The sequence below is a fragment of the Hippocampus bargibanti genome, linkage group LG16 (genome assembly GCF_051943395.1).
Source record: "Hippocampus bargibanti isolate YZ-2025 linkage group LG16, ASM5194339v1, whole genome shotgun sequence".
In the NCBI taxonomy this organism is placed as follows: Eukaryota; Metazoa; Chordata; class Actinopteri; order Syngnathiformes; family Syngnathidae; genus Hippocampus; species Hippocampus bargibanti.
In genome coordinates this window covers 9,183,168-9,206,976 of record NC_142749.1, presented here as the reverse complement: position 1 = coordinate 9,206,976, position 23,809 = coordinate 9,183,168, and the positions used below count along the sequence as shown (strand labels likewise).

Here is a 23,809-nt window from a genome sequence, read left to right as displayed (position 1 = left end):
TCGCATGAAGTTGACGTCATTCATAGATACAAATGAACGGCTGTAGTTTCAGAATGTCATTGACTGTACGTATTTGTAGTTCTTTTTTCAAATGGCCAATAACATTATTTAACTCACACAACACTGCCTTAACGTACCTTTTTGTATTGAATTGTTTTTTTGGAACCATCGATGAAAAAGTTTCTTCAGCCGTCATCTGTACTTCTTTGAAGGCGTCGGACGTTTCGCTCCTCATCCGAAGAGCTTCATCAGCTAACTAAAGTTGTCCTGGTAACTCTGGCCCTAATGGACAGAGGTGATGGTGCCAGACAACTCTTACAGGTCCCAGCTCTAGGGTTGGGGGAGCAGTGGAACACTCCCTGAAGCTAATCTGATTACTTTGTTTGTGCTGTATGATTATGTCTGTCTCCGATTGACCCATTAGCTCTGGTACCACATCATCATCATGACTAAGCCTACGTGATAACGACCTATGAAGTATGTTGTAAGAACAGTGTAAATTAAACCTCAAACCACCATGGTGATTTAGTGAAGGGTTTTGCTGTTTTCACAAAAATCAAAACTGGAGAAGATGCAAAATTGAAATGGGAGTAAAAGAAGCAATTTTTCATAGATGTTCTACATTTGTAACCACGCAGATTGCAGGACAAAGATAAGCACTCTGCATGTATGCATACAACAGAAATAATGCACTGTATTGGTGCCTCCAACCTCTAAAAAACTACAAGCCCACAATACTTTGCGCCTGGCAGCATTTCTTGTCGACGTGGGAAGGGAAGCATCCTGATCCCGACATAAACAAATATTGAACGGGGTTGATGTGTGCTGCTCTGGAGGTAACCGTGGCATGAAATGAGCATTTTGGCACTGACGCATTTCAAACATGTGGCTCAAACCCGAAGAAATACTGCTGAAAAACGCCTTTAAACTCTGGGTCACCGAGAAGGATAATGAGTATTTCGTGCTTCAAAGGAGGCGAGGATATGGTGAGGGAGGCGGAGGCTTGACAGGTAATGTTTTCATCGATCGCATGTTTGGCAGCTGTTGTGTTTTGAGATACTAAGTTGGTAATTGGCTCTCAAGTCACGAATGATCAAAGCTTTCGTGTTTCTCGTAATTGCCCGCTCGAGAAAGAAACGACAGTGTGCTCCTGTATAAAGTAGCATGCTAGAAATATACTGCAACAGGTTTACAGCTAAATAGGTGGCGTGCCCTAAACGTTATTCTATGCCTGTAAAAATGTGTAGTTTGTTCTAGCTTATAGTTCCCTGGCGGTTTGCATGGGACAAAGTGCGGGCGGCATTTACACTGTTGATTTCATTTCTAACTGGCTGGCGTTTAGCAATGCTTCAGGTTAGCTTGAATAATTATAGACTAAGACGATGATTGCACAACATCTAGGAGAATGAATAATTTATCTTACAATGGTTTAGCAAAAAAATAACGTTTAAAGGCTTGTTGTTTATCGCCCAGGTCACTTTGTGTTGACATCACTTAAGGGGTGTAAAGTTTTCAATCATATTCAGAGCAGTAGGACTCCATCCAGCCATTTGAATTTTGTTGTCAATGCAATACATTTTTAGACCTAACTACTGCCAGCGTTTCACTTGTTGTAACCCTTGTGTGAAAAATGAATGCAAGTACTGTATGGTGTTTTCCATGAAGGATAATACTGTACTGCCGCCTGCTTTAATGAGAACAGTAGTTTGTCACTAACTGTTGTAACAGTGACACTGTTGAATACAGCAGCTGACACCCTCAAAATCTCGAGCGCCTTTCATATCTCAAGTGTTTTTCTGGGGTGTATGTCTACTCTTTACCATGAGATGACTTCTTTTGCTTCCCCATGAAACCATGATGATGCATTGTGTTTTAGTGACACTTGAAATGCCTCAACGGCAACTGAAACATGCTGAGTGGTCATAAAAGCAAGGCCAGTTAAAATCTGGAGTCTCTCCATCAACTTGTTAATTATTAATGGAGGGCGTGGGAGAGAGAAGCATTAAAGTGCCAGATGTGGTAGTTGCTTATCCCTGACACAGTCACATTCCACTCTGTCAGAGCCACAATTTCACACCCATAGAAGGGAAGATATCCTATGCATTATACAGACCAATGTTTGACAGAAACATTTTCCATATTTGAGATTCTTTTAGTTCCAATTGAAAGTTGACAAAGACAATATCACTGTAATGACACTAAAGCTGTCATTTTCGTAGTAATTGTCTCATGGAGCTCAAAATTGCATGTAGTCTGGAGAAGTGAATGACAGTCAAACAGCGTTGCTCCAAAATATCGTTGTGCTCTATGTTGCAGGTCTCCTTGTGGGAACGTTGGACACAGTACTGGACTCCACATCCAAAGTTGCTCCTTTCCGCATACTGCATCACACGCCAGATTCACAAGTGTATTGGTCCATAGCATGCGGTATATGCTTGCAATATCATTCCATTGTTGCTGAATTTGAACTTGTAAATTCAGTAGAGAAAAAGTAAAACATCTTTGCCGCTTTTTGTAAGCTATATTTTGTTCTGTTGTGTCAGGCGTCACAAAGGATGAGATATTCCAGCACTGGGATTGGCTGCTGCAGAATATTATGAGTACCCTCTCTGTTTTCGACTCCAGTGAGGACATCACCAGCTTCGTGCAGGGCAAGATCAGAGTATGAAATCTTCAGTGCAAAATGCCCATTTCTATCTTTAGCCATGTTCAAACTCAGCATAAGATATGTATCACAAAGATATGAATATGTTTTCATTGATATTTTCTCAGTGCTATTTATTTAAGGGACTTAACAGTAATGTCTTCTATGTGTATTTCACCAATAAAATATTGACTTCCCTTGCATTATAGAAAGGCTCTTGTGTTGGAGGCAGTTCAAAACTGTTAACAGTATACTCCTGACATTGTCAATCAGAATTGTTATTATCTATAAATTATATCCACACACATTTGTATTGTACTATTAGCTGTTGAAAGTGCATGTGATTAATGTGTATATTCTCACAAGTGTCTAACATCGTACTGAATGTGATATTTCACAGGGTCTGATTGCTGAAGAAGGGAAAACATCCCATGTGCTGGAAGATGATCCTGAGAAGTTCAGAGAGGCCTACTTGAGGTTCGAGAACTGGTTTGCTCTGCCGCAGGAGGAGAAGCTGGTCACATACTATGCCTGTAGTTACTGGAAAGGCAAAGTGCCCTGCCAAGGTTGGCTCTACCTCAGCACCAACTTCCTCTGCTTTTATTCCTACCTTCTGGGAGCTGAGGGTGAGAAAAGACTGTGTTGTTTGCTTACATAAACAGTGGCATCCTTCATTTAACCTTGTTCAGTTTTACTACCTTTTCAGCTGGTCCATGGCGATTTTTGTACATAAACATACTGTATTTTGAAGACATTTTGCATTTATTTTCCTGTAAAAAGTTTTGAACTTATGTCATTTTTTTCTGTCTTTTGCAATAGTATCAGTTATCTTAATTTTTGGAGAACATCATACCCTAATTTAATATGGGCCCCGTCACACAAATCACCCTTAAAAATCATATTTGTCTCTGCAAAAATTTATTATGCGCTCCTCCAATTTGCTGGTATCCATGCTAAAAAATGTCGCCCCTTAGTGTGAAATGAAACAAAAAAGAAAAAAAGTTCTGTATATGTAGCTAGTGTCTCAAAATATGGTTAAGCATTGTAAAAATCAACATGTTTCTAAAAAGACAAAAAAAAAGTTGCCACGTGGGATACTTTTATACAAAGTATGACATCAGGTAAAATACATATTTTCCTTTTCGGGACAAATCAACTTGCAAGTCATAACATTAGATATTACCCTTCTCAACTTTATAATCTAGTAAAAAAAAATGTAAAACAAGCAATGAGTTTCGAATAAATGCCATTTTACTTGTTCTCCTTTTTTTAATAAGACAAACATTTTAAAGCAGCGTGTTTGTATTTAAATTCTGCCATCAGGATGACAGTTTAAAAATGTATTTTCTATTTTGCCTGCTTAGTGAAACTGGTCATCTCCTGGGATGAGATCTGGAGGTTGGAGAAAACATCCAATGTCCTCCTGACTGAGAGCATCCATGTGGTGGCTCACGGAGAAGATCATTATTTCTCCATGTTGCTGCGCCTTAATGAAACATTCGTCATCATGGAGCAACTTGCCGACTATTCCATTAAGCGCCTTTTCGATCAAGACTCCTTTGAAAGAGAGCGAGCGCTCTCAGACCCGCTGCAAATTACCAAGAGGTGTTGTCTTTTTTCTCATTACATCTTGAGTCAGATAGTGTTTGAAAAAAAATCATCCATTTATTTTTAGCCTAAATATTAGCCGCAACGACAGTTTTTGCCATTTGGCTTTAACTCATTCGCTGCCATTAAAATTTCAGGACCCAAATAATATTGACTTTTAGGACTACATAAACATTCAATGCAGTGTAAGAAATCTTGCACTCTCTTCTTTCTTCAGAAAAAAAGAGTTAATTCCAAAGTTATATGGATCTGGAGTTATCAGAGCTTGAAATGGGGTCGGTTGCATAAAAGGCAAATCCTGCACCCTTGTGGGAGGGAAAAACATTGCCAGAGGTCTGACCAGCGATTTATCAGCAATAGATACATTCGGGAATGGCAGTGAAGGGGTTAATGGCAGCTTTTTTGTCTGATTGAAAATTGTTCAACGTACAATGGTATTCGTCCATAATGCACCCAAAGAAGAGTAGTCAACACTAATTTGAATACATTACTTGTTTTGTTCAACAAAAGTGTTCACGGTATTCTTCATGAATTTTTTCCCCCACTCCCGCAGAGGCCTAGAGGCTCACGCAAAAAGTGAGCAGTTCCGGACATTTTTCAGGCTTCCGAAAGAGGAAAATCTGTTAGAAGTCCACGAAAGTTTCCTGTGGGTGCCTTTCAGCCATTTTAATACACTTGGCAAGATCTGCCTTTCTGAGAACTACTTATGTTTTGCCAGCCAGGACGGAAGCCAGTGTCACATCATTATTCCGATGCGCGAAGTAGGACATACACTTGATTTATTTCCATACTGACACTTCTTGCCAACGCACCTAATTTGATGAAATTACTTTCTGGCTGGCCAACGCCACCATTATTCAGGTTGTAAATGTTGAGAAGCCAGATTCCAGCAGCCATGCTTTAACTGTGTATGTGCGCGGGAAACGGGCACTCCGGTTCACTGAAGTGCGCGACTACAAGCGTCTGGCGACAACAATCCGCAGCAGATGTGGGATTAGTCAGAGCCCACAGCACTCAGCCTCAGCAGAGGTACAAGTCTTTTTTTTTTTTTTTTTTAAATGAACATGCATATTTTTTTTCTAATGTCAAAAATTGTGCCGACCTTGCACTAAGGTCATTCGAGGTGAATGTCAGTCGCTCATCAACCACTTTGAGGACAACCCAGAGGACGTGGCACTCATGGTTGGCCAGAAAGACAGCAGCAAGGCAGTGAGCACTGAGGCCCTTATGACAGTTTTCCACCCACAAGATGTTGAAAACCTTGACCCCAAAATGGTATGGAACAAACACACAAGACATTTAGGAATTAAGACTGATGGATGTGGAAAAAAGTAATGTATGTAACTTTGGGGTGATTGAAAAGTAACGCCTTATTTTAAAGTTTATGTCCAAGTATTTAACATTTTTTTTTCTTTTTTTATATATGCCTTTTTTTCTGTATGACAATTTTAGTAAATGTGTGGTCTAAGATTACTTTGGATGTTGAGTCCGCACATACTTTGTGATCCTTGAGTGGCAAAATGCAATATTAAATCAGGCCAATAATCCGTGCTTGGGAGAAAACATGATGGGCCACTTCCACATTTTGCAATTGTTCATAAATGGCAGTGGTTGGTTTAAGTATTTTTTTCAAACCTTATTTCTATTCTAATATGACTGGAATATTAATTATAAGTGGGTTAAAAATGAATACATTAAAGGGGGAAACTCAAAAAATCGATGGATGGATGGATGGATGAATTGCAATGAATCCATTGTTTATAAGTGTTTTAGAATATGACATTTTCAACCACCCTATACGTGGACTAAAGTATTGAGACACATTTTGGTTAATTCATGAATCAATGTGGTGCTAAAGTAAAATGTGATCAACAGCTTAAAGAGAAGATGAAGGAGCAGTCTTGGAACATCCACTTTTCGGAATATGGTCGTGGTACGAGTATGTTCTTCACCAGAAAGACACGTGACTTGATTGTCCGTGGAGTTCCCGAAGCCTTGAGAGGAGAGCTGTGGATGCTTTTTTCAGGTATTTGAAAAAAATGACACACTTGTGTCATAATAATCTTTTTTACTATGTATAATTTTTTATGTGATGAATAAGGAGCCGTAAACGACATGGCAACGCACCCTGGCTATTACACGGAGTTGGTGGAACAGTCTTTGGGGACGAGTACGCTGGCTACTGATGAGATAGAGCGAGATCTTCATCGCTCTTTGCCAGAGCATCCTGCCTTTCAAAGTGATACAGGAATCTCCGCCCTACGCAGAGTCCTCACCGCATACGCCTATCGAAACCCAAAAATTGGCTACTGCCAGGTAAAGTCCACATTATACATCACCCGTTGATAGCAAAACGGCATCGATTTCAAGAAATTTCATTGAGCCATAACTGTTCTGTGGATTTTCCTTATAATTTATTGTGATAATATACTACTCGGATTATTTTACATGCGCACAGGCCTTCTGCAATCGTATATACAGTACTTGCCCCTACAGGAATTTATTTTGAATCCTGGTTAATGGTCATGAGATTCACTTTGGATTCACTTGAGTGCACATTAAGTATGCCAGTAAGTGGATATATTGTTTATATTTTTAAACAAAACTAAGATGTTTTAAATTATACTTTCCCATTACAAACATTGAACATTTATTAGCTGGACGACAGGCATTGTATGATATTAACTCATTCACCGCCAGACATGAAAAATGTGTCCACTCCAGTGCCAGGGTTTTTGTCATTGTCACTGGAATTCCAGGACCCACGGAATATTGAGTTTTAGGACTACATAAACACCCACTGCAGTGTAAGAAACCTTAGACTCTCTTCGTTCATCAGAGAAAAAGAGTTAATTCCTAAATTATATGGTTCTAGAGTTGTATTAGCTTGAAATGAGAGCGGCTGTCCAAAATAAAATGCAATACTGTACATATTGGTTTATATAGCACTTTAACAACAGCTGAAGCTGGAACAAAGCGCTTACATGGAACTCTTTGAAAAGTAGCCCAAATGGAACTGTATAGTGCCACTTTGGAATTTTTTGATGATGATACTAGTGCAGCGTGTTCTACCGGAAACAAATTCCTTGTGTGTTCTACATACTTGGCAATAAAGATGATTCTGATTCTGATTCTGAAAAGGGAAATGCTGCACACTTATGGAAAAGAAAAAATACATTGCCAGAGGCCATGGCCAGCTGCACACAAACAAGGAAAAAACAAAACCTGAACAAATTCGGAAATGGCACTCTACGTCATATTTTCAATTTCCGAATACATTCGTGAATGGCAGTGAATGAGTTAAAAGACTGAGGTTGTCTGAAAAGTGCACACACAGTACTTGTTAATGGTAACCTTTCAAGGGACACAAGGGTGCTTAATCCCAGCAATTTTATGAGAACAGTCGAGTCAAAAAATGACGCATTTCTCTTACGCAGGCCATGAACATTCTGACCTCCGTGTTGCTGCTCTATGCCAAAGAGGAGGAAGCCTTTTGGCTATTAGTTGCTGTCTGCGAGAGGATGCTACCAGATTATTTCAACCGGAGAATTATAGGTGAGAACGGGGCTGCAAAGGCAATTTTATATATACAGTAAAGTCTCGTTATATCGATATCGGATATATCGATAGTCCCGGTTATATCGATATTTTTTCGGACTCCCTTGAATATCGATATAACGAGACTTTACTGTATATATATATAGAGTATATATATATATATATATATATATATATATATATATATATATATATATATATATATATATATATATATATACACAGTTTTGACAGTTTTGACCATAGCAAACATATACAGTATATCAATCTGGTCATTATCTTTGGTTACTATGTATTAATTCTTGGCGCGCTGGTCGTTTTGTCCGGCATTTCATTCACATGCTGCCAGTTTAATTTTCAGGCTAGATGTCCGAGAATAAATTGGACAAGTGTGACGAGGGTTTTGATGATAATTTCTCGCTGGTTACACATGAGTACTTTGCCACGAGTGAAAGCAGTACTTGACCTACCACAGGCAGCAAAGTTGAATAATGAATAAAATGTTATTATTTGGGCATGTCCATTTGATAAACCATTTAAAAGGGCATGAATGAATGCACTTGAATAACAATCACATGCACAATGATGTCTTTTAATGGGGATAATTGTCAGGACCAAAACCCAAGTGAAGTAAGAGGCGGTCCAGAGAGTCCTCTCGAGACCCTCCTCCATCATGATGCATATTGCTTACACCACTAGCTTGAGGTGGGGGGGAGACAATGTGCCATCCAGTCTGCCAAGACCACTCGGTGTGCCCTCTATTGACATGGGGACAAATTGCAGCAGACAGTGTCTTGGTGGGAAAACCCAATTTTGGTACTGAAGTTACAATTTCCACGTTCACCAGCTTACAATAAACAGTCTGTTAAGTGGTCAGGAAGGGTTTTCCACAGCTCATGGCACATCAGGGTTTCCAGCAGCAATTAATCAATAGCTGTGGTTGATAATAGTATTGTTACTATGAATGTCAAATATTTATTTTTTTAAGTCACACAAACACACTACTTACTTTTTATATCAATTAAATTGGAAGATCAATTAATCAATTGATTAATTCGGGTAACAGAACATTGACTTTGTTTCTTCAGGGGCTTTGGTGGACCAAGCTGTTTTTGAGGATCTGATTCGAGATAACCTCCCTCAGCTGGTGGAGAATATGACGGACCTGAGTTTGTTCTCGTCCGTTTCTCTGTCCTGGTTTCTCACCCTCTTCATCAGTGTGTTGCCTATCGAAAGTGCTGTAAATGTGGTGGACTGCTTTTTCTATGATGGCATCAAAGCCATTCTACAACTCGGCCTGGCCGTGCTTGATTACAACATGGAAGCTCTGATCAGCTGCCATGATGATGCTGAAGCGGTTACCATCCTCAACAAGTAAGCATCAGTCATGCTGTTCCACTCTATCCCCAATGTTACTGAGAGTTCACATTATTTTTTTCTTTTCAATGTGCTCTGAAGATTTTTTGATAGCGTGACAAACAAAGATAGCCCGTTGCCACCAACGGTGCAGCAGGCCCCTGTAGCCAACAACGACAAATCAAAGCACTTAAACGTGGACATCAGTGAACTGATCCGAGAAGCTTATGAGGTACTGCAGCATTTTTTTCCCCATAAAGATCAATTTTATTGAGTTTTTGAATTTGTTTTCTCTTTAGAAATACGGCAGCATTCGGGCAGAAGAGGTTGAGAGTTCACGAAAGAGAAACAAGCTTTTTGTGATCCAGACCCTGGAGGACACAACCAAGCAGAATGTTGTAAGTAGACACAACGGTATTTTCTGTGTTCCCTCACTATTTCATCGTTCACAGACTACGATGAAAAGATTTCTTCAGGCGTCAACTGTACTTTTTTGAAGGTGTTGGACATTTCGCTCCTCATCTGAAGCGCTTCATCAGCGAACTAAAGTTGTGCTGATAACACTGGCCCTATATATATCACAAATGGACAGAAGTGGCACCCAAATGGACAGAAGTGGCACTCTGCTCTTTTTTGTAAAACCACTTTGTATTTGTAGTAATGAGTACAACTTTAGTTCGCTGACGAAGCTCTTCAGATGAGGAGCGAAACGTCCGACGCCTTCAAAATGGTACAGCTGACGGCTGAAGAAGCCTTTTCATCGGTGGAGCACTCTTGTACGACTGAGAGGCTACATAGACGTTTCACAGACTACGATATTAGATATTAGTAGAAATAAAATGTTGATAGCGACTATTTGTTTTAATCTATTTTTTTACACCCTACTCGTTTTAATGACATATCCTGTGCTAAATGCGAGCCAATGCCCTTTTTAGAAATGTATTCAACACAGAATGAACAATAAAAAAACATAGCACACTTGCTCAGAAGTTGCTGTCAACCACAGCTCACACAAACACACGCACACACGCAAGCACCAACACTATAATACTGTGCTATGCATTTTATGCTTTCTTGAAAAAAGTTTTCAAAATGCATCTATAGTCATTATAAAGCGTATTTTGGATTTGCCTTTATTTATCTCGCAGTGACGAATAGTGATATTACTATGTTTATAGCCAAATAGCTTCTTGAATATAACGATGGGATTCTTTCCAGATTCGTGTTGTGTCCCAAGAAGTCAAATTTACTCCTGCCCAACTTGATGATCTTTACCATTTGTTCAAAGTGAGTGACACACACATTGCTTTCACAGAAAACCAAATACCCAGTGTCACTTAAGTGGAGTCACAATTCCAAGTTTCTTGTTTCAGAGGCAGCATTTTCTTAGCTGCTATTGGATAATGAAAAGTCCAGCGCTACTTCACCATGATCCGAGTCTGGCCTACTTGGAGCAGTACCAGCTAGGCTTCCAACAGTTCAGAGTGCTCTTCTCTCTACTGGAGCCTTGGGCTTTTTGTAGCAACAAGAGCACTCTTTCTCTATGGGTGTTCCGCTTAATCGATGAGAACCAAGATGGCCTCGTCAACTTTAAAGAGTTCTGTTGTGCTCTTGGTGAGTGTTCACACCTTTTTTGTCTCAAATGCAGACAGCATTTCTTCAGACTGTATTTCGTCACTTCAGTAACACGATGCTTCATCTCCCGCAGATAATTTGTACAGCGGATCTTTCACTAATAAACTCAAGTTCCTCTTCAAGCTGCATCTACCACCAGGTAAGTGATGTGTGATTTACACATGTATTTATACGAACAAATACTTTGAAGCACGCTCGTTAAATTCATTTGTTAGGTAAGCAGGGTTCCTTCTGAGTTGCTATTTTTCACCTCTGGATCTCAAGTGTAGGTTAAGCGAATCACTCTGTCAAAAGAGATGGATGATCTGCATGATACTGCGCTGAGTGATTGAACACAGCATTAAGAATAGTCTGGGGTGAAATGTTTTTTCTATGGTAACAACCGCTGTCTGCAACTCTGAGGCTATTTGTGTTCTCTGTGTCATGAGAAAGACTTTTTGAAGTTAAAATTGACAACTTGGCAGCAATACTCACACGATGTATGTGTGTGAGAGAGAGATGGACCTCTTGCCAAGGATCCTCTCATGACCATTTTCAGACCTTAGAGAAATATCAAAATATTCAATATCAAAATATTCTCAACGGCGCAGCTGATAATGATCCGCCTTTGATTTTTGCAAGCGGATAAAAAGGACTGTTGGATCCAAATACTCACCTCAATAAGGAACTGAAATCATTTACGATACACTATGGAGGGAAAAGCCTAGCTGCACCTGACTATTAACTCATTCACTGCCAGACGTGCAAAAATGTGTTCACGCCAGTGCCAGGGTTTTTGTCATTGTCACTCGAATTCAAGGAAACGGGTGCTGGATCCTATCCCAGGCGTCCTGAATTGGTTGCAGCCAATCACAGGGCACACGGAGACAGACAACCATCCGCTCTCATATTCACACCTCGGGACAATTTAAGTGTTCAATCAGCCTGCCATGCATGTTTTTTTTTTGAATGTGGGAGGAAACCAGAGGACCTGGAGAAAACCCGCACGGGCCCGAGGAGAACATGCAAACTCCACACAAGGAGGCCGGACCGGGTCTTGAATTCACGACCTCTGCATCGTGAAGCCGGCGTGCTAACCACTCGACTACCGGGCCACCCCCAATACATTCATACTGGTTTATAGAGCGCTTTAAGAACAGCTGAAGCTGGAACAAAGTGCGAACATGGAAAAAAGGGAAATGCCATCCCCCTGGCCAGCGCTTTATCGGCGCCCAAGCATGAAAAAAACAACACCCAAACAAATTCGTGAATGCCGCTCTATGTCATATTTTCAATTCCCGAATAAATTCATGAATGGCAGTGAATGAGTTAAGCTAGGTGACTAGGGTACACCCCGGACTGGTTAATAAACAACCATTCTTCCATCCATCCATGATCCATGATCACGAGGGTCCCGGCGTCCTTGAGGCTAGCTTCTGTTATTATTCCCGCAAGATAAATTCCAAATCACAACGTGAGGTGTATTTGATGTAGTTAAGTAAACATGTATTGTGTGACTGTTTTCTTGCTCAATAATTGACTGCACTTCTGCTTTGCTAATGTTCATCTGTTTTTATTTCATCTTTTCTCTGAGTACGCTTACAGTCAGTCTCTTCCAGCTTTCACAGGTAGTCCTATGCACGTACAGGAACAAAGCCACCCAAAGTTTTTTGCGGCGACAGAGGGCTCTCCTCACTTGAGTAGACTTTCCGGTTAGCGTCTCGACTGCTTTTTTTACCCTCCTTCAAGTCTGGCTTTTTCTTTTCTCTGAATTTTCTTCCCTCATTCTGATTGATTTTATCTGTGGGCAATTTTCTGAATGTGGTTTTGCTCACATTTAGCTCTAATATTCCAGATTTTGATCTTCCAGAAGATGGCGTGATTAAGAAAAGTCCAGAAAGAGGTACTTGAACAGTCATACAGTCAAAGGCTTTGTGCAAATGGCAACATCTTCCCTGTGTGTGTGTGTGTGTGTGTGTGTGTGTGTGTGTGTGTGTGTGTGTGTGTGTGTGTGTGTGTGTGTGTGTGTGCGTGCGCGTGCGTGTGTGTGTGTGTGTGAGTGAGTGTGAGACACTAATTGCGTGTTTGTCTATTTTAAAGGTCGAGGGAAAGTCGACCTCCAGGCCTACCTAAAACAATGGCAGAATGAAATACTTCGGAAAGAGGAAACGATCAAGGATCTTCCTCGGATTAATCAGGTAGTCCGCTCTACTTGTTTGTTTACATTGGCTTTTCAATTAATTTTCAAAAATAGGCAGCTCAGGAAAAAAAATATGCTTTCACACTTCTTGCATATGCACGCACTCCAGAGATCCAAATAAAATATGTCTTGATTCTTAATATTACCAATGCATTGACAAAACCTTTCAGGGATAGTGGAAAAAAATCTGCAGAACAATGGAAGCTGTTTCAGATGCAAAGGGGGACCAACAACAATATTATTCTCTTCATTTTCGTCTTTCTTTGAGACAGCATTGTCCGACTATTTTGGAGTTCATCGTTCGCAGTCGCGCCATTGCTATATCTTCGACTTTCACAGTAATTCTGGGCTTTAACAGTGTACAGTGATACCTCGTCTTACGAACGCTTATGCTAACGAACTTTTCGCCTTACAAACATTAAATTCACGAGGATATAATCTTGGCATCCGAAGTAGTTTTCAGTGGACAAACCAGACCGCACAGCGCCACGGTGGCTGGCGGACTAGTTTTCCACACCCTTTCTGTTTGAGTGCAGGTGTGGTTTGTTATCGTGTGGAGTACTTTTGGTATTATGGGACCGGAAAAGACCCCGCTACAGGCTAGTGTTAAGTCGAAGAAGGCCAAAAGAAAATTATGGTCGAGCAGAAGAAGCAGATCATCGAAAAACACGAATGAGGTGTGCGTTTGTGTGACTAAGTGTCCCAGGACCAGTATGCTAAGTCGACCATTGCTACGTGTGGCTAAGGGTGTTTCGGTGTTGTTAAGCAACGGTCTCAGGCAATAGAAGCGGTTGAAAAATTTCTATTGATTTGGATTAACAAAAAGCAGCTAGCAGGGGACAGTGAGTGAAGGTATTATCGCCGAGAAAGCACAGCAACTTCACTCGGATATAATCAAGAGGCAACTACAATGACCATCACAAAGGTAAATAAAACGACTTTATTGTATAGTACAGTTTATTTCGTTAATTACAATACAATAGCACATTTATTATACATAAAATAAGGTATATTTTGTGTAGTTTTAAGGCTTATTTGGTAGAAAATTATGTTTTATGGGGACGTGAAAACGGATTCTGATTTTTAATAGTTTCTTATGGGAAATAAATGTTCGGCAGACGAACTTTTCACCTTACACACACTTTCTGGGAACCAATTAAGTTTGTAAGCTGAGGTATCACTGTACTCGCTTACTAAAATGCCCAATATCGGAAAAGTAAGCCACTCTCCCTGATGCATTTTTCAACTGTTAATAATAACAGGAAAATCACAAGGAACACACAGAAGTTGCTGCTGGCAACAACCCTCGCCCAGACACAGAGTGGATTGTTTCATAAAATCTTTGCTCTATTTCCTTAGGATTAACCTGCGGGGAAAAATTGTTCACAGATTAGGTTTCAGTATACTGCGCAGTCATCATTGAGTGCACATTTATCCAAGCACGTTTTATTATTTCTTTTCAAATCTCAGGCTCAGTTCATACAGCTCTCCAAGACGTTGTACAACATTTTCCATGGCGATCCTGAAGAAGAGTCCCTGTACCGCGCAGTGGCCCACGTAACTAGCCTCCTTTTAAGGATGGAGGAGGTGGGCCGGAGGTTGCAGGAGCCCAGCAGCCCACCTGCATCCTTGAAGGCCACCCCTGCAGACGGGCAGGACGAAGCTCCTTTCACACCAAAAGACTCTGATACTCCCAGTCCCCGGGAAGCGGGGCCTGGCCTCGCTGGGGCGGACTGGTCTTTTTCATTTGAGCAGATCCTTGCGTCGCTGCTCAACGAGCCGGAAATAGTCAGCTTCTTTGACAGACACGTTGACATTCAGAGTAGAGTGAAGCTCGCTCAAGTGGCTCAGCTGAAGCTAACAGGAAATAGCAAGTGATTGGATAGATTATTAAAGCAAAAAAGAGATTAACGGATGAAGGGCAAAAAGGGCTGGATAACATGCATAATCCTGAAATGTTTTTCAAGATGCATGCACATTTCAACTCATGCGTTGTTCCCTAGGGGATGTTCTCGTGCCACTATTTTCTTGCACCTGTACAGGATGTCAATCAACAGTGTTTTACACTCACACCATTAAGTTTCTTATTGCTCACTCTGCAGATTTCACAGTCTCCCATTTCCAGATTGCACCCAACCTGAATCCCATGGGGCCCTTGCAATATAACTAATGTATACAAGACAAAATACTGAATATGGTACTGTGTTTAAAAATAGTAGAATGCATTGTTCTATCACATCCGCTGTCTTACTGACCTTCATATCAATCTAGTGCAAAGCAGCTCCATTGTGCCAGTACCGCTTATGACCAATGTGTTGTACTTTGTATACTCTTGGCTGAAGTGTGTTGTCCTGTAAACCCGTTTGGAGAAGAAGTATCCTGTCATCTGTTTCTTCATTTGCAACATTCACTGTCAGTACAGTGTAGCTAGTACGCCTGCACCAGTTCACCAGTGTGGTGGCTTACAGGAGACTCAACTCGTTCTGACTAGTAGCTCTGTAGGGAGATGTATCTAATGGATTTTAAAAATATTTTATTGTAATCAAATCTCAGGGCGCTTTTATATTTGTTAAAATATGTATTATCCTGAGAGAAATACCAGATTTTCCAGTGTATATGGCGCACCGGAGTATCAGGCGCACACCCTATAAATGGTGTAATTTTAAACTTTTTCCATCTATAAGGCGCACCTTCAATGAATGAAAAAAGTTTTACAAATATAATATATAAATATATAAAAGTTTTCCAAATATAAGGTACACCACGTTATAAGGCATAGCGCCTTATAATGTGGTGGCTGGTGTTATGCATGCCTTCTAAAGCAGGAAATGGAGTCCGTGGCTGCTGACAGTAGTTGCGAGACCAGTTGTGGCTCAATATTACTTCTAAATCAATATGTATTGTATGGTATAAGGCGCACCTGTGTGTAAGGTGCAGGGTAATCTTTTGAATAAAATGAAGGCTTTTGGGTGCGCCTTATACACAGAAAAATATGGTAATTGGAAGTTTGACTGAGTTCAACATGATTATTGTGAAGTATGTGTAGCACATTTTGCTAAATTTTCATGCACGCCTTCAACAACATGCAAATTGTGTGTTGTTTTCTGGTAATTGTGCTTTTGCTGCTTGTGTCCGAATGACGTGTTGCTTATTGTTGGAGATTGTTCACCTCAAAAGATTTTGGATGCTTGTATTCCAGATTTTCATCTATTGGGGCCATACACACACACACACACACACACACACGCACGCACGCACGCACGCACGCACGCACACACACACACACACACACACACACACACACACACACACACACACACACACACACACACACACACACACACACACACACACACACACACACACACACACGCACGCACGCACGCACGCACGCACGCACACATATTTTTGGGGAAAAAAGGTTCTTGTTGCACAGGAAAATGCTGTTCGAGAAGTGATTTTAGTGTCAGTGAGACATTTTTTTGGTTGTCATTTCTGATAGCATTTTTCATGTATAGTCTACTCTAGAGTGCTATTGTCAGTACACACCAGCATCACCTTTGAAAACTGCTGATTACAGTTTACTCGTGTTAAAGAAAACATTGCATATCATAGACTACTTTGAGGACATTGGTAAATAAAGCCTAAAGCCATATTCATTATTCCAGTATGATGGCTTTATTGATGCATTTAAATTGATAAGTTATACAACTTAATTCTGAATATATTAAAGTGATTTAAAAGATAAATATTAGATGTATTTTTGTTATACAATGTGTCACAAGAATGTATTTTTTACAAATATGCTCGTCTTGTTATGCCCAAATGTAAGAACTGAAACGGATTGTGGAAATTTTTAGACGTAACCTGTGAGATGCTTTGACATTTTCATTTTGGTTTATTTCCTTGGTCACACATTTCAAAAGAACTGCATTCATTTTGGTCAATGAAGTAGTGGGGCATTGATTCACATTACTGCTTTACTGGGATTTTTTTTTTAATAAGGGTAAATTTGAAAATCCCGGTGTATTTTATTCTGTTTGATGCATTCAGTCGTATGTGCACTTATTGTCTGTTGCATTTGACTTGTGACTTTTCTTGCTTGTTTTTATTTTATGTTTTTCATGTTGTTCCAAAGTAATAAAGAATAAAAAGTGGTCAACGTTCTTAATTCCTCCATTCGATGACCATCACACTTGCTCAACGTGAGATCCAACACATGGGTGAAAGCACATTTCAAAAAGCTGTTTTGGAATCTAAATATGATATTTTCTAGTTTCTTTGCCCCTTGTTAAACTGATTAACTCATTTACTTACAGCCGATGTACAAAAATGTGTCCACTCCAGTGCCAGGGCTTTTGTCATCGACACTTGAATTCTAGGACCCTCACAATATTGAGTTTCGGGACTACATAAACATTCAATACAGCATAAGAAACCTTAGACGCTCTTCTTTCTTCAGAAAAAAAAGTTAATTCCTAAATTATATGGGTCTGGAGTTATATGAGCTTGAAATGAGGGTGGCTGTCCAAAATCCAATACATACATATTGGCTTATATAGCACTTAAACCAGTGGTCCCCAAACTTTATTGCGCCACTGACCGGTTTAATGTCAGACAATATTTTCACGGACAGGCGGATAAATACAACAAAATAAAATGAAACGTCAGGCATGGAAACTGGATGGTATTGTCTGTTAAATGCAGACTTTTTTTTTCTTAAGTCATAGGCTCTTCTTCTGTCTCCTCAGTGGGCCTTTTCCCCTTTCGAAAAGAAACTTTCCAAAGACGTTTGATTTTTACTAATTTTGCTAGCTTACAGTGGGCTAATTTTAGCGGTGTGTATCACGTGACAAGCGTTTTGACATGCATCAAGAGTAAGTCATAGACGGATGTAATCTGGTAATTTTTCATTTTTCAAAATAAAACAGTTCGGACTCAGATAATAAAAAAAAACGGAAATTATGTAAATTATTTATAGTTTCTGCGCCGCCCGGTACCAAATGACCCACGGACAGGTTCCGGTCCGCGGCCCGGGGGTTGATGACCTCTGGCTTAAACAACAGCTGAAGCTGGAACAAAGCGCTAACATGGAAAAAAAGGGAAATGCTGCCCCCTTGTGGAAAAGAAAAAAAACATTGCCAGAGGCCCTGGCCAGCACTTTCTCGCCACCCAAGCATGAAAAAGCAAAACGCGAACAAATTCGGGGATGGCACTCTACATCATAGTTTCAATTCCCGAATAAATTCGGGAATGAGTTAATACTGTAGTGGGAACATTTTTAAATGAGTTGATTAATTTTGATTTGTCTTTTTTTCTGGCACAAAAATGGAATTTGGTGTGTAGACTTTTTACGTTCGCTTCACGTATACCATGTACCGAACTCGCTCCGCATAACATGCATATACTATCGATGGAGGTCAAACTGATCACAATACTCTTAGCAATACAAACATTATTTTGTGTAGCAACCTGGCCTGTTTATGGGCTCTCCAACTATTCATATCAATCATCGCACCTAAAATAATTCTTTATGAAACAGAAGAAGTGGAGAAAATAAAATTTTGTGGAATGAATAGAAACAGCATTGTAAAAAATATCAACATGATATCATATGTCAAAGGTGTGAAGATTCACCAAGTACTATTTATCATACAATCTGTGTCGTTTACAAAACATCAACGTGACTTGTTCATGGATGATCACAGCGCAACGAGGTTTGGTTGCATGAATCCAAAGTTCATAGCCTCAACCCTGTCACATCCACTCACTTGAACTTTGAGAGGTGATTTGAGGTTTTTTTTGGTGTGTATTAGATTACCAGTATAATCGCTGAATGAATGACAATGTGATTGAATTTGATTGTCAAGTTTTGCTCAGATCGAAATAATGACATCATCTGATATGAAAGTATGAAATGTATTTGGTTCAAAAAAAATAATGTTTTCGCTAAATCAATATATTTTATGTTGCTTCAACTCACACTTGGTATTGTGAAGGTTCTTGGCAGATTAAGAAAGGCTCCAGAAGTGTTTTAAGATTTATGTAACAAAAAAATTGTTTAAACACAAACTCCAGACGATAGTTTTCCTCTGTTGAGGTTCCTGGAAGAATCCTTGCAACAGTGCAAGAAAATGGAGCCTGCGGGATTATCTGCAGTCTGGATTCTGTCTGAAACCTGACAAATCAACCTAATCCACATAAAACGTAACTGGAAATGGAAAAAAAGTGCCATGGAATAATTAGAATAGACTATTGGAAATACCATCAATATAATTTCATGGAAGAAATACTAGAATTTAGGTTGTAAATGTAGGTCAGTGCTCGTGACAGTGTTTAGGCCACCAGAATAAGGTCATGTAAAAATATTAGCAAACAACAACATCAGATTTCTCTAAGAATGAATAGATGTTTGTTTTTTTTGTGTGCCTTGAAGCGAAACATTTTTGAAATACTGATCCTGTTTATTTTTGTTCCATTAGTAAACTAATGTCAGATTAATCCATTTACGTTGTGGATGGAAGGGGGTTTTGTATTTTGATGCCACCCAGAAAAGAATCTTGTACGGAATAGAGAAGAATTCTTCCTGAGTGATCACCAGTGTGATTTATGACTTACAACTGTCATCCATTTTTTTCCAGTGCTGCTTGTCCTAATTAGGATTCCGCCTGCTGACTTTTGACGACAGGTGGGCTACGCCCAAGAGTGTCACCAGTGGGTCGCAGGGTGCATCACAATAAACACCAACCACATTTACACAGATGGAGTAAAGCATGCTTCTGTTTGGAATGTGGGAGGAAGACCTAGTTAAAGCCGCATAACCGTGTTGCCTGTTTTCTGTCACTCACAGTTTATGAAAAACGAGTGCAGCATCAGCTCGGGTACTGTTGTTGTTGTTTTTTTTTTTTTTGCTTACAAAAAAAACTCTAGATTTTAAGGTCATTCATCCTGCTTTTGTTATTGCTGTGCTTACTGGACTGGCTGCTTTTGCGCTGGCTGGACATCTCTTGAAACAAGGTGGAGGCTTTCCTCCCTCTTCCATCCTCTCCGTCTGTTTTACCTTTCTTCTCTGTGGCCATGTTGTCCCTGTTCTGCTTATACATCACCTTGCTGCTGTACAGGCTGTACGGTGGATTTGGCTCAGCGAGGCCGTATTTTGCTTCCACTGGAAAGGATTCAGACCCTGCCGGGCGACTTGGGAAATAGTTGTAATTGGGGACAAAAGAGAGGACGGTTTCCGCGGGTTCCCTCGCTGCCTGCGTCCGCTTGAAGCGAATGCCTTGATGGCATTTGGTGAAGCAGAGATGGTACATTTCCACTAAGTTGAGCAGCAATGAGATACAGGCCACAGCCAACATGAAGAGGATGAATACGGTCTTCTCGGTGGGCCTGGAGATGTAGCAGTTGACCACATTGGGGCAAGGCCAACGGTCACAGCGGTACATTGGCTTCAGCTCAAAACCATACAGGAAATACTGCGCTATGATGAAAGCCACTTCGAAAAGGGTCTTAAAGATAATGCTGAAGACGTACGTCCGGAGTAATGCTCCTCTCAAGTGCACATGCCCTTGGTTGTCCTTAATGGGCTTTAATGTCTTTTTGACCTTGTTGCCAAGTAATTGCTGCTGTTTCTCACTCTGGAGAGCCAGTTCGTTCTCTTTCTCTTTTAACTTCTCCTCCATGCGCACCAGATGGAGGATGTGTCCCAAGTAAATGAGAGTGGGCGTGGACACAAAGATGATCTGCATCACCCAGAAGCGGATGTGAGAAATGGGGAAGGTCTTGTCATAGCACACGTTTTGACAACCGGGCTGCTTGGTGTCACAAGTGAAACCCGACTGCTCGTCCCCCCACACCTTCTCCGCGGCGGATCCCAGCACCAGGATGCGGAAGATGAACAGAACCGTCAGCCACACTTTGCCTACAACAGTTGAGTGCTCCTGGGCGCCCTCCAGAAGTTTCCCCAACAGATTCCAGTCTCCCATGGCGGCTCACAATTCGATCCACAGCTTTACCGATGAGACCATCTGAGTAGAGACAACCACATGCCACACGGTAACTCATTCGCTGCCATTCACAAATTTATTCGGCAATTGAAAATATCACTTAGAGCGCCATTTCCGAATTTGTTTGCGTTTTGTTTTTTCTTGTTTGGGTGCAGATAAAGCGCTGGCCATGGCCTCTGGCAATGTTTATCCCTTCCACAAGGAGGCAGCATTTCCCCCTTTACATGTTAGCGCTTTGTTCCAGCTTTAGCTGTTGTTGAAGCACTCTATAAACCAATATGTATGTATTGCATTATATTTAGGACAGCGCACTTTACGCTGCATTGAATGTTTATGTAGTCCTAAAACTCAAATACTCTGTGGGTCCTGGAATTTGAGTGACAATGACAAAAACCCTGCCACTGGAGTGGTCACATTTTTGCACGTCTGGCAGTGAAGGAGTTAATGTATAAAATCTCAGCAAGAATCGCTGTATCTCTCAATGCTGGTTTGCTAGGCTTTGAAAAGCACTGACCTAAAACCTGAATTCTAAAATGTGTTCCTTCAATTTTCTAGTCAATGTCACTCTTGGGTACATTTCTTCCACTCTGTGAAAATGGATATTACATTATTTTTTCGGTGACATTTAAATCTTCATGTCCTATTGTGTCAGTCTTAGATGCCAAAAGCTTTTAGAATTACAAAAAGGCTGTTCTGCTGCATTTTTGTATGGTTTTCATTATTTCCATCATTTTAATTACACATTAAACTACACAGTACTGCTCAAATGAATGCTGGAAAGATAATAGACACACTTGCACAATTGCATTTGATTCACTTCAAAAGCTGCATTAAAAATGCTTCTTTCATTGACATGACCAGAGAGGAATTGTATTGCTTTTCTGCAGAATCCCGAGAGCCTTCAAATAATTTGCCCCTCCCATGTGAACATCAGAACTGTTCTACAGTACCACACCATTTAAGAACAACAACAACAACAAACACTTTTGTTTATGTATTTATTTTTGCAGTTAATAATAATAATAATAATAATAATAATAATAATAATAATAATAATAATAATAATAATAATAATAATAATAATAATAATAATAATAATAATAATAATACATTTCATTTATAACTGACTGAACACAACCCAAAATCAAAGCCTGCCGCTTAAGATAAATTACAATATGCATTAAAAATTGCATGAATCTTGGTCGATTGGACATGTCATAACAGTTCCAAGAGGTGACTTTTATTATAAATGAAGCACTAGCTCTACGTGGAAAATCAAATACAAATCAAAGGTTTTCATTCCAGCCTCGATCCATGCCCACAACATTTCGGGACCGCATTCCATCACTGAGTGTGAAGTGACCTCATGTGCTTCCCTGAAGTTAAATGTAAAAATCCACACAAAACAGTCAAATAATAGGTGACATCAGCAACAAGATATGAGATATTATAAATATACTTGAAAAGAGAGACAACATATTTTCTATCCCATTGGGATATTTTAGAGCAGTTTTGAAGAAAGGAAAAGCAATGTGCTTTCGTCAAGACAAAAATGGAAATGGGTAAAATTTAGCCCTGAACATAATATGAGGGTTAAACATATAATTTATTGTATATTGTATAACTCATCCATACTATTTTTACATCAGTATTTCCCCACTGATATGCAAAAGTCCATTTTAGTAGAATAACTTTTGTTGACTTTTGAGTCTACATTCAGCAAGTATTCATCAAAAACAATAAACTAATGAATGCTATAAAAGTTTATTTTTTTCTAATAATCAATTTACTTGATAACAGGTCCTTTTACAGGATATATCCAGAGTGTTGAAATGTGAGAGACTAAAACATTATATGAAACAAACATAATTTTCTTTCACTCGTAAATGTTTGGATCATTTTCATAGATTAAGCAAGCGTTTCAACTAAGTTACCTGGACTGAAGGAGGACTCTTATCTAACAGTTTGTACTAATGTCTGGAGAGGAAAAAATATTTCAAGCCATTGTGAAAAGATTGAACCAAACTCCATAGAATTGAAGGCGACTTACGTGTTTGCTCATGAACCGCTGAGCAAAAAAAGAAGGCGTTTGAACTTGAAGCTGAAAGAATGTATTGAGATTGATTGTGAATCAACTACTTGTCTTCCAGAAGGTTGTGTCTTCTCCACTCATTAAAGAGAAAATGGGAGTGAGAGTGTAGGACTGCCAGAGCCGCCTGCTGTTGAACAACTTTTGCTGGAGGACAGATCTTGTGACACAAGATCCAGATTTAGGTTTCTAGTTTATATTTCAGGCACTCTTAGTGGTGACACTGCAGCAAACCTGATAAAAACACTTGTGCCTGTCATTTGGGACGGGACCAGTGGATGTCAATCCAGCACCTGTTTGGGAAATGGAACCCATGTCAGTTTTGATAAAATAACTCCATTCGGGATTTGGGTTGTGTGTTTTGGGCGGGGCTGAGAATGTGCCATAATTGAATTGAAATGAACACACTGTATTAATACAATTTCTCAAGGCTTAAAAGACTGCAGGTCAAAGTGTTGTGTCAGTTGACAATTGAAATCTTTCATACTAATTCATGGTTCATTCGTCTTTATTTTACCATAAAACCAAAACAAATGTGTATTTCATTCTGTTATTGCGTGTGTACATTTCACCATGATGTCCCTGATCCACTGGTGAAAAGGACGCTTTAATCTAGAACTGCTTCATACAACAAAGAGGGTGCAGAAAGTGTTTAAGATTGAACGACTGTGTCTTTGTGTTGTCATATTGTTTTGTTATTATTATTTTTTTGTTCTTTTTACTTCAAGATGGCG

The 23,809-nt window shown here is 39.8% G+C and overlaps 2 protein-coding genes across 3 annotated transcripts; one reads left to right on the top strand and one right to left on the bottom strand.

The window, feature by feature from the left end:
• The first annotated feature begins 769 nt into the window (after positions 1 to 769).
• Positions 770 to 17,137, top strand: tbc1d8b (TBC1 domain family member 8B). Of its 2 annotated transcripts, XM_089017278.1 has the most exons (21): positions 770 to 1,010; positions 2,317 to 2,427; positions 2,544 to 2,662; positions 3,045 to 3,270; positions 4,009 to 4,249; positions 4,806 to 5,013; positions 5,114 to 5,281; positions 5,366 to 5,527; positions 6,128 to 6,278; positions 6,354 to 6,568; positions 7,690 to 7,807; positions 8,899 to 9,184; positions 9,269 to 9,398; positions 9,466 to 9,564; positions 10,385 to 10,453; positions 10,540 to 10,780; positions 10,875 to 10,940; positions 12,400 to 12,492; positions 12,636 to 12,683; positions 12,881 to 12,978; positions 14,451 to 17,137. In XM_089017278.1, exons 1-21 carry the CDS (start codon positions 884 to 886, stop codon positions 14,856 to 14,858), a joined length of 3,384 nt encoding a protein of 1,127 aa, XP_088873404.1. In that variant the 5' UTR covers positions 770 to 883; the 3' UTR covers positions 14,859 to 17,137. The 2 variants fall into 2 exon arrangements, with proteins under 2 accessions (XP_088873404.1, XP_088873405.1); XM_089017279.1 differs by lacking the exon at positions 12,400 to 12,492.
• A 486-nt stretch (positions 17,138 to 17,623) lies between these two features.
• gja2 (gap junction protein, alpha 2) lies at positions 17,624 to 23,168 on the bottom strand. Its single transcript, XM_089017116.1, has 2 exons — positions 23,037 to 23,168; positions 17,624 to 21,007 (listed from the first exon to the last, which is right to left on the bottom strand). The coding sequence occupies exon 2, from the start codon at positions 20,963 to 20,965 to the stop codon at positions 19,907 to 19,909; it is 1,059 nt and encodes a 352-aa protein (XP_088873242.1). The 5' UTR covers positions 20,966 to 21,007; positions 23,037 to 23,168; the 3' UTR covers positions 17,624 to 19,906.
• Between the last annotated feature and the right edge of the window lie 641 nt (positions 23,169 to 23,809).